Source organism: Microtus ochrogaster, linkage group LG2 (assembly GCF_000317375.1).
Source record: "Microtus ochrogaster isolate Prairie Vole_2 linkage group LG2, MicOch1.0, whole genome shotgun sequence".
Lineage (NCBI taxonomy): Eukaryota > Metazoa > Chordata > Mammalia > Rodentia > Cricetidae > Microtus > Microtus ochrogaster.
In genome coordinates, this window is record NC_022028.1 from 34,470,619 (window position 1) to 34,480,676 (window position 10,058).

The 10,058-nt window shown below is 50.9% G+C and overlaps 1 protein-coding gene across 1 annotated transcript in view; it reads left to right on the forward strand.

Moving 5' to 3' along the window:
• The first annotated feature begins 1,102 nt into the window (after positions 1-1,102).
• Aifm2 (apoptosis inducing factor, mitochondria associated 2) overlaps positions 1,103-10,058 on the forward strand; it is a 17,723-nt gene continuing 8,767 nt past the window's right edge. Inside the window, exons 1-4 of the mRNA XM_026785392.1 lie at positions 1,103-1,298; positions 7,472-7,670; positions 8,011-8,126; positions 9,430-9,670. Of these exons, the coding sequence (XP_026641193.1) occupies positions 1,200-1,298; positions 7,472-7,670; positions 8,011-8,126; positions 9,430-9,670 (655 nt within the window). The 5' untranslated portion in view covers positions 1,103-1,199. The remainder of the gene's footprint in view (positions 1,299-7,471; positions 7,671-8,010; positions 8,127-9,429; positions 9,671-10,058) is intronic.

Below are 10,058 nucleotides of genomic sequence, written 5' to 3' on the forward strand. Positions count from 1 at the left end.
AAATAAGTGTTCAAAGGGAAAAAGGAAATAGTGTGTCTCTCTCTCTCTTTCACACACACACACACACACACACACACACACACACACACGTCTAGAGACAGGTCTCACTCTGTAGCTCAGGGTATGGTGAACTTGTGATCCTCCCGTCTCAGCCTCCTCAGTGGCTGCAGGCACAGGCATGTACTACTACTGCGAGTACAGGCATGAGCTAGGACAGCCAGCTCAGACGTGTAAGTGACCTCACAGACAATTGCCTACTGTTCCCAGGGCAGGGGACCATATCTACATTGAGACAGATGGCCTATCTTTTATTTTTCCCTGGAGACTGTCACTTAGAACACACTGACTTTCATATCTCTGTCACCCTTCTGCCACTTTGCACGCATGCTCACTCCCCTCCTCTCCCAGTGCTGACTTTAGTATGGGACAGAGGTCTAACACCTTTTTCAGCCTTCAAGTTTTCTCATTGGTGGCGCACACCTTTAATCCCAGCACTTGGGAGACAGGCAGGTGGATCTCTGTGAGTTCGAGGCCAGCCTGGTCTACAAGAGCTAGTTCCAGGACAGGCACCAAAGCTACAGAGAAACCCTGTCTCAAAAAACAAACAAACAAACAAAGTTATTCTCAACACAATAGGTGACAAGAGATGTTTTTGGTGGTGGCAGTGGTTTAATGGTTTCATTTTCAGATGAGATCTTAGGAAGCCCAAACTGGTCTCAAACTGTCTGTAGTAGCCAAGGACGACCCTGAATTTCTAATTCTGTCTCCATCACCCAAGTTCTAGGATCACAGTCACCACCACGCTCTGCATTTGTAATGCTGGGTAAGGAACCTAGGGCATTCAGGATAGGCAGTCTACCCTACTGAGCGGCGTCCCTAGTTTTGGGCTTAGTCCCGTTTTTCCCCAGGCCATCACCTGACCAAAAGATACACTGGTTCCACTCTTCTTGTTAAAGCCCCCAGTGCAGTAACCAGGGCTGGGCACACAAGAGGCACTCAGCCCCCCTGCACATACATGAAGGAGGCACAGCTAGAGCACACACACGTGGGGGTGGGGAGGGTATAAGACCTACAGGTGTCTCCCAGAAACCCAGGCATAACTGGGGCGCGGGGCGCTGGCAGGCAGAAAGGCTAAGACTGCTGCAGCGAACAAAGTCTCTAAGTTGGAGGCGGTCAAGGTCAGTGTCAGGGCAGTAGGGATGGGCGGAACTCGGGGCGGCGCCGCAGGCCTAGGACAGCGATGGGCACGCCCTGGCCAGGGCCTCCGCGGCCGCCGGAAGACACGCGGACAGCGGCAGGTGAGGTCGCCTGGGCCCTTATTCCCGGGTGCAGTGGGGTAACGGTGGAGGAACGACAGGGACCACGACTTTGCGAGGAGGTGCCGTTGCCTAGGATACCCAGCACCGACCCGTAGGACCGGATTCCCCGCCCCTAAATCCCCCCCTAAGTCTTTCCGGGAACTTAGGGCCCTGTGGGGAGCTGGACTCTCAGGGGCGGCGGGGCAGGCGAGCAGGCGGGCAGGCTTTGTCCCGATCCCGGGAGGGTTCTCAGACTGAAGGACTGCTGTGTCTGATCGCAGGGAGGAGACCCTTAGGGATCTCACGGAAAGTGAGTGGGGTTGCCCAAGTGATCATCAGTTCGGGTGCATTGGAGGCCTGCTTCACCCTGCCCCCTCCCCACCCCCGCGAAGTCGGGGTTCTGCCAAAACAGGATCAGCTATGGCTGGATCCACTCTCTCTCCTAGATCTCTTTGACCCAGGAATTTAAGGGGAGGGGCGGGAGGGCTCAGCTGTCTTAGGAGTCTCCTGCGAGAGAACAGGTGCAGACCGTTTGGGAAGGGACTTCCAGGTCTCCCCACTCAGCACCTTTCCTCCAAGGCTGCCATCAGCTTCTAACATGAGCCATTGTCTGCTGCTCACATACCCCAAGTGCTCAGCCACACCTAAAGGAGTACCCCAAGGGGGCTGCACATCAGGATCGACCCAGGTTGCCTCCGAGTCACCAGGAAACTGACCCCAGTCAATGTTAGGCCCTTCCAGGACCATTCACCCATAAGCAATAGAACTGGGCCTATCAAGTACTGTACTGTCAGTGAACTTTGCCTGGTGGTAGATGAAGGTGCACAGCCGATGGGCTGTGCAAGTCACGTGGGTGGGGTTTGAGTACAGGAGTGTCTGTGATACCGAAGCGACTTCCCTCCTCTCTTCGTCCTTTAGCACTGGGTGTTTTTCAAGGGTACATTTGGGAGTGCGTTCCCCAGAGTGCCCACCCTCAGCCTGGTCCCTGGTGTCCAAAGAGGGGAGCCATCACCTCTCTTCCCCAGTGGAAGAGAGACATCATAGCCCATTGAGTCACACTTCGGTTGTGTCAGTGTTGAAATTGTCCCTGTATAAGCCAGGATGATTCAAATGACTGTGTGGTGTATTTGTGATTATTTTTTTTTTTTTTTTTTTTTTTTTAAGACAGGGATGGCCTGGCCTCTCGTTGGCCTGGGTGTACACAGCTCCTGTTCTGTGTTGTCTGAGGTTTGACCTCTCGACAGCTATGGCAGAAATGTGTTCCAGTAGTAGACTTCTGAAGGACTCTGACCCTGGGATCAGGCTGCATGGCAGAGAATACGGCTGATAGGCAGGTTCAAGTGTGAACCACATCAGTGCACGTGTGTGTATGTTTTGGGAGATGAGGCAATGGTCCAATTACTTAGGAAATGCTGTACCATTGTTTTTTTAAGGGGTGGGGGATGGTTAGGGGGACAGGGTCTCATGTAGATCTTGGCAGCCTCAAACTTATTATGTATCCAAGGCCAGCCTTGAACTTCTGAACCTCCTGCTTCTCCCTGCTTCTCACTTGTAAAAGTGAGCTTCACCTGGTTTCTGTGATGCTAGGAATCAAACCCAGGACTTCGTGCACGCTAGGCAAATGATCCACCAAAAGAACTATGTTCCAGCACTTGAGACTTATTTTAAGCCAGGGGTTCTCAACCTGTGGGTTGCAACCCTTTTAAGGAGGGGAGGAGTTTCAAACAACTCTTTCACAGGGGTCACCTAAGATCATTGGAGAACACAGATACTTATATTATGATTCATAACAGTAGCAACATTACAGTTACAAAGTAAAAACAAAAATAATTTTATGGCTGGGGGTCACCACAGCCTGAGGAACTGTGTTAAAGGGTCGCAGCATTAGGAAGGTTGAGAACCACTGCTTTTAGCTAGTATTTCTGAACCCAGTATTTTTAGTTGAGATTCTCTGTGCTTCCTTGCTGGGAATGTCTGAGAAAGTTAAACCTAGAGTTCCCCATGACTCAGCAGTTCTCCCATAGCCATAGGCTAAACTTCCAAACATGGCCATGTAAAACCTGGAGCACAGATGTCCATCCATGGCTGCGCTGTTCACAACAGCCAGGAAGTGAAGGCTAAGATGTTGAATCACCCATGAGAATGTGGTGTAGTCATATGATAATGTTATTTGGCCATGTGAAGGAGAAACAGACACCATACAAGCCAGGGAAAGGAACCAGATACAAGAGGTTATGTGTTGTACGGTCTGTTTGCACTAAACATGTAGGGTAGGCAGTCCATGGAGACAGGTATGTTAGCCGCCAAAGGATTCTCTAAGACAGGGTCTCCATACGCATTCTAGACGGACCTCGAACTCTATCCGTCCACCTCTGTGTCCCCTGAGTGCTGGATTTACATCTGATGGTATCACACCGTAATGAAAGTTTTCTGGATTGATAGTTGTGGTTGTTCAATCTGGAAAGTATAATAAAACCTGCCAATTTCCACTTTAGATGGTAACTCTTATATACAAATTATATTTGATTAAAAATCATATAATCATAGACCTATCTCACTATTTCCTTTTTGAGATAGAGTCTTACTCTATAGCTCTAAAATTCACTATTTGGTTAAGGCTGGCCTTGAACTTATGTTGATCTGGGATCACAGGTGTGATATACCATCACAGCTAGCTTCCTTGTGTAGCTTGTGCGTGCGTATGCGTGTGTATGAAGTTGACATGGGCACCCTTCCTTGAAAAGCACCCACCTATTTTATTTTTTTATGGCAGGGTCTCACTTTGTAGCCCTACCTAGCCTAGAATTCTCTATGTACACCAGACTGGTCTTGAACTTACAGAGATCTGCCGACCTCTACCTATGCCTCCAGAGTGCTGGGATTTAAGACCCGAGCCATTTCTGGTCCCTCTTTTTTTTTTCTTCCTTTGAGACAATGTCTCTCCAAATCAGAAGCTCATTGATTTGCCTAGGCCTGCTGGCCAGTCACCTTCAGGGATCTGTTTGTCTCTGCTTATGGGGTGCCGGAGTTGCAGGTCTGAGCCACCAGCTCTTAAGTGAGTCTTTGGCATACACACTCAGAAGCCACGCTTGCCTGGCAGACACTTTACACTTTCCTGAGACATCTCCAATCTCCACAGCCCTGTCTCGCTGTTGAAGCTTAATTATTTTTGCCAAAACAACACCCGCTTTAGCAATGTGTAGCATGTTTAGAATGTTTAGCAATTTAAGCAACTGAAAGCTAAGAAAGTAGAAACCTCTTCTTAGCCTAGTGTTATGGCTCAGGGAACTATGTCATGGTTCAGGGAACGGGGTCAGATCTGATAAAGGTGGAGCATCCTCCAGTGGCTAAGCTTTTGTTTTCCAAAATAGGATGAAAACCCCACACGTATGAAACGCAAAGTGACAGGGAACGCCAAGCTTGCAGCAGTCACAAAAGTGTGCGTGCATACACCAAAGTGCTGTGTCTTACTGCTCGCAAAGGGGGTGATGATCCTGTTGCCTGACTTGCCCATGAACAAGCCTTTCATGGAAAAATTCTATTCATTCTTGTTGTTGTTGATTTGTTGTTGTTGTTTTGTTTTTTAAGTTAGCGTTTCTCTGTAGCTTTGGAGCCTATCCTGAAACTATCTCTTGTAGAACTCACAGAGATCTGCCTGCTTCTGCCTCCCAAGTACTGGAATTAAAGGCTTTCGCCGCCGCCACCCAGCTTCACTCTTTAAAAACCAATAGGCTATATGGGTGTGTGGGAGCCTCTTCTAGAGTCTCCCACCAATGGAGGTTTCTGTGGGCCGGTCTGGCTGCCATATTGAGCACATTCATATACATAAGTAACGATCATTCATTCCAGGCATGTATTTGGAGCAATCGCAGGGTCTGTAGCTGGAAGTGGAGGACTGCAGCCTGGGCCTTTGGTTTTAGGTGGCTGGCCAAGTAGGTTATGGCCCAGTGAAGAGGAACCTTGCTCTACCCCCACCCCCTACCCACTCCGGGGAGGGGCAGGCAAGAATGGACAGAGAAGAACCAAGGACAATTAGTGTGTCCAAGTATTGGGAAAGGAGCTGGAATGTTCAAGAGAGTTGCTGGCCTTCAATCCCCCAAGTGAGGGTGGCAGAGGTCAGTGGAGGAGAGAGAAGGAAGATTCCAGAGAGAGCAGCAAGAAGTGAGAAACGGCCTCTTTTTTTTTCTTGCCGTTCTTGATCCTCAAGGCCAGAGCAGCAATTTGGGTTTACTGGGGGCTGACTTTGTTGAGCGTAGCCAAAGTCTGCCCTTTGCAGAAGCAGCTAGGTGATCAGGGAGGAGCTGAGGCATCTTGGACTTTTGTCAGCTCAGTAAGGCCCTGTCACTCACCCCTCTGGGGGATGGCATTCTCAGGAGAGGCAAGGGCAGCTTTGTTGGCCCATCTGGCATGATGGGATCTTAGTGACATCTGTGCTGGCCTGTCACCTGCTCTCCCCACATTTCTGCTACATGTGCCTTGAACTCTTACTCACTGACTCAGCCCACACAGAAGGGGGCAAGTGGAACATAGCCCGCTGGGGTCCACCTTATGACCTTCCCTGTTTCTAGCCCCTGCTAATCCACTGGTGTTCATTCCTGCCTCCGACTGGGTATCTGTGTCTTCCTGGGGCTTAGTTCCCTGGGATATCCATCTTCTATTCAGTTGGCATAGTTATCCTGCTGAATACTCAGAATTAGCTGGGGGCATCCCTCTGAGGAGTTAGAGGAGGAGAGGGAGTATTGCCTCCTGGGCCTCTCTGGCTGCTTTATGTAGCTTTTCTGTCTTTAGTGTCTCCCTAGACGTCCCTTCTTCTGACCTGACCAGGGCTGAAGGAGTAGGATGTCCTTTGATCTGAGACAGTACCACCCAGAAACCCTTCTCCTGCTGTCTAGATCTTGGCCGGAGAGACTTGGCCCTCACATGGATGGGTGGTTCTCTTCACACTGGCAAGCCTCAAGATCACGTGTTCGTCTCTGGGGTTCATTTGGGCTGGAGGCATAGGGTCAGACTCCAGGATCCTGCCAGTGATCCTGATAGCCTCCTGCAGGTGCCAGGTGAGTCCTGGTACCTTCCAGCTGCTTCTGTCTCTGGACTCAGCAGTTCTGTGTCTAGTGACCTAGATGGGCTCTTTCCGCCTTAGATGCCTCAACAACCAGCTCTGGGCCAAAGGTTGTAGAATGTTAGCTCCTGAGGCTCAACCAAGGTTTGCTCTCAGTGTGCTGGGAACTGCGTAGCCTGCCCCAGTCCAAGTAGTGGGCCTCAAGCTTAGGCTATGCCCACTGCAGGCACATTCTCAGATGATCGATCTCTTGCTTCTCCTCTCAGCCTCCGTCAGGGCCTTGCTCTCCCTTCCCAGCACAGGGTCTACCAGATAGTTGGTGCTTCCCCCCCCCCCCTTTCCTCACTGCGGACAGTCATTGAGATTTTTCCCCCCAGGCAGGTCTCTTCCGGTAACCACCACTGTGTCTTGGGTCACACCTCCTAGATGTCCCCAGGGTGAGGGGTGTTGCTGCTTTGGAGTGACCTATCCCATGGTAGGCTGACTCCTCCCCTGTGATCTCAGTCTGTTCCTGGTGTTGCTACAGACTGCTGCAGACTGGAGAGCTTATAAGGAGCAGAAATTTGTTGGCTCATGGCTCTGAAGGCTGGAAAGTTCAAAGTCAAGGAGCCAACCTCTGCTGCACCCTCCCATGGGGAAGACAAGAAAGAGCAAGTACTTGAAACCTCAGGGGTTTTTTTTGTTTTTTTTTTTTTTTTTTTTTTTTTTTTTTGGTTTTTTGAGACAGGGTTTCTCTGTAGGTTTGGTGCCTGTCCCGGAACTAGCTCTTGTAGACCAGGCTGGCCTCGAACTCCCAGAGATCCGCCTGCCTCTGCCTCCCGAGTGCTGGGATTAAAGGCGTGTGATACCACCGCCTGGTAGGGCCCCACTTCTTAAAGTTAAATTTTTATGTACTTGTGTGTGTGTGTGTGGTGTGTGTGCACACGCGCGCACACATATGTGTCTTTGCTTGACTAGCCAGATTGGTTAGCTCTGGGTTCAGCTGAGAGACCCTGTCTCAGAGAATAAGGAGGAGAGCAGAGTGATCGAGGAAGACTCCTGATGTCAGCCCGTCTCTTGCCATGGACACCCTGTTCTCTCATTCCCCTGAATCTGATGTAGTCTCTTCTCCCAGCCCAACAGCACCCAGTTCGAGATGGGGTCCCAGGTCTCGGTGGATACGGGAGCTGTGCACGTGGTCATCGTGGGCGGGGGCTTTGGAGGGATAGCGGCCGCCAGCCAGCTGCAGGCACAGAACATCCCCTTCATGCTGGTGGACATGAAGGACTCCTTCCACCACAATGTGGCAGCCCTCCGGGCCTCGGTGGAGAGTGGTGAGTTGCTCTTTTGAGAGCTCAGTCTTGTCACTGTTATGGGGTATGTCAGAGCTGGGGGCATTTTCTCCATTTGGGGCAAGTTACTCCAGGCCTTAGATTCGTTCTTAAACTCAAGCCTCTGGTCTTAAGCATCTTCCATAAAGAAGTGCCAGTTCTTTACAGAACTTCTTTATCAGAGCTTAGGGTCTTCTGAGTACCAGACGGGAACTTCAGGGTGGAGTGGACATCTGGGTATACCCACTGGCCTGGCTGTGGCCAAGAGCACCCCTGTGGGTATGTGACTTGGGAACGTTTCAACCCCGTTTGACCCTGTGACGTCTTCTGTGTCCGTTCCCAGGCTTTGCCAAAAAGACATTCATTTCTTACTCAGTGACCTTCAGGGACAACTTCCGACAGGGCAAAGTGATTGGCATAGACCTGAAGAACCATACTGTGTTGCTACAGGGTGGTGAGGTGAGTGTGTGGGTGCCTGGGTGGGAATAGGCCCCCCCTCAAGGCCAAGGAACCATCTGTGGGCTCCAGGTCCCACTTTCTGCTTCACAGGACATTCTTGGTGACAAAGGCTCAGTCACAGCAGACACAAGCAGAGGGTGGCTGGGATTGCCCGAGCCTTTTCTACATGCCGGGCACTGTCCTGAGCCTTTACATAAGTGTCATTCTCCCCCTTTTGGCATGATAGATGGAGGAGTCTAAAATATCCAAGAGAGGAATCGGGGATGTGGCTCAGTTAGTAGAATTCCTGCCTAGCGTGCGTGAAGCCCCGGGTTTGCTTCTCAGCACTGAGCGCTGTAGGCGTAAATAGGGAAGTCCATGAGAACCTGGGGAAAAGAATAACACATGTTTACTATTTTTTTTTAAATATTTATTTATTATGTATACAATATTCTTTCTGCATGTATGCCTGAAGGCCAGAAGAGGGCACCAGACCTCATTACAAATGATTGTGAGCCACCATGTGGTTGCTGGGAATTGAACTCAGGACCTTTGGAAGAACAGGCACTGCTCTTAACCGCTGAGCCATCTCTCCAGCCCCACATGTTTACTTGGGGAACACTCACACAATAAAAGTAGAGAGTCTCCCTGTCCTCTGCTCTGTGGGCCCCGAGAGCTGCAAACGGAACTCTGACCACAAACCAAGAGAGCGAGAGAGCCCACTCCTAGCTCTTAAAAGCGATCATGTACTCAGACAAAAAGACCACGCCCCTAAGTCCGGTACCCCCAAAGGCTGAATGAATTCCCACTCCAGAGCACGGTGGTACGTGCCACATAATCCCAGTTACATTGGAGCTGGAAGCAGGAGGTTAGAAGTTCAAGGTCATCCATGGCTACGGAACTGGGCTACACGAGACCCAGTATCAAAAACAAAAGTCCAGAAGATTCCAAACCATCTCCACAATGGAGGTGTGAGTCTTGCTTAGTGTCCCCCCCCCCTTCCCCAGGCAGTCTCCTGCTCCTGGCTCCTATGCCGGTTAGCTCTACACCCCATGCTCTCTTGCGTCCTTAGGTGATCTTTGCTCCTGTACCTTATATGTATTAACCCATTAGTATGGTGTTTTCTCTTCCTCCTTGGGCCCTTGGCTGTACAGAGCTCTGAACATGAGGAGAGGTGGAACAGGGCGTTGCCTCATAATCCCAACCCAAGAAGCCTCTTTTCTGCAACGCTCCATGATCCCTGGTGTCCAGCTGTTGGAGGCAGAGGCCTAGCCCTTCCGGCCCGACTTACTTAACTCACGCATCTTTTTCTTATCCTCTCTAGGCCTTGCCCTTCTCCCATCTCATCCTGGCCACAGGCAGCACCGGGCCCTTCCCTGGCAAGTTTAATGAGGTGTCCTGCCAGGAGGCAGCTATCCAGGCCTACGAGGACATGGTGAAGCAGGTGCGCCACACTGACGGATGTGGGGCAGTGTGGGCAGGCCAGAGCGCTGTGGCTCTGGAGCAGGGGGACTATCTGGGAGGACCCCATGGCTGCCAAAACAGCCTGCGATCAGCGGAGAGCTGTTAGAGAGACATTTTCCCTGAGGAGGCCTCAGACCTGCTCGTCCCTCTTGTTGCCTCTTTATATACACACGCCGCCCCTTCCACCTGCTGTGCGGTACCGTGCTCCGTGCTCCCACTTCCCCCAGGGATCTGTGAAGAGAGGAAGAGACCCATCTGGAGCCCAAATATGGACGGAGCTCTGCCCTTCTTTAGCCAGGGCCTCCCTCCCCCTCCATAGGCTGAGCCACCATGCAGGCATGTGGGCATGCTTCATGGTCTCTTCTTCTTCTTCTTCTTCTTCTTCTTCTTCTTCTTCTTCTTCTTCTTCTTCTTCTTCTTCTTCTTCTTCTTCCTCTTCCTCTTCCTCTTCCTCTTCCTCTTCCTCTTCCTCTTCCTCTTCTTCTTCTT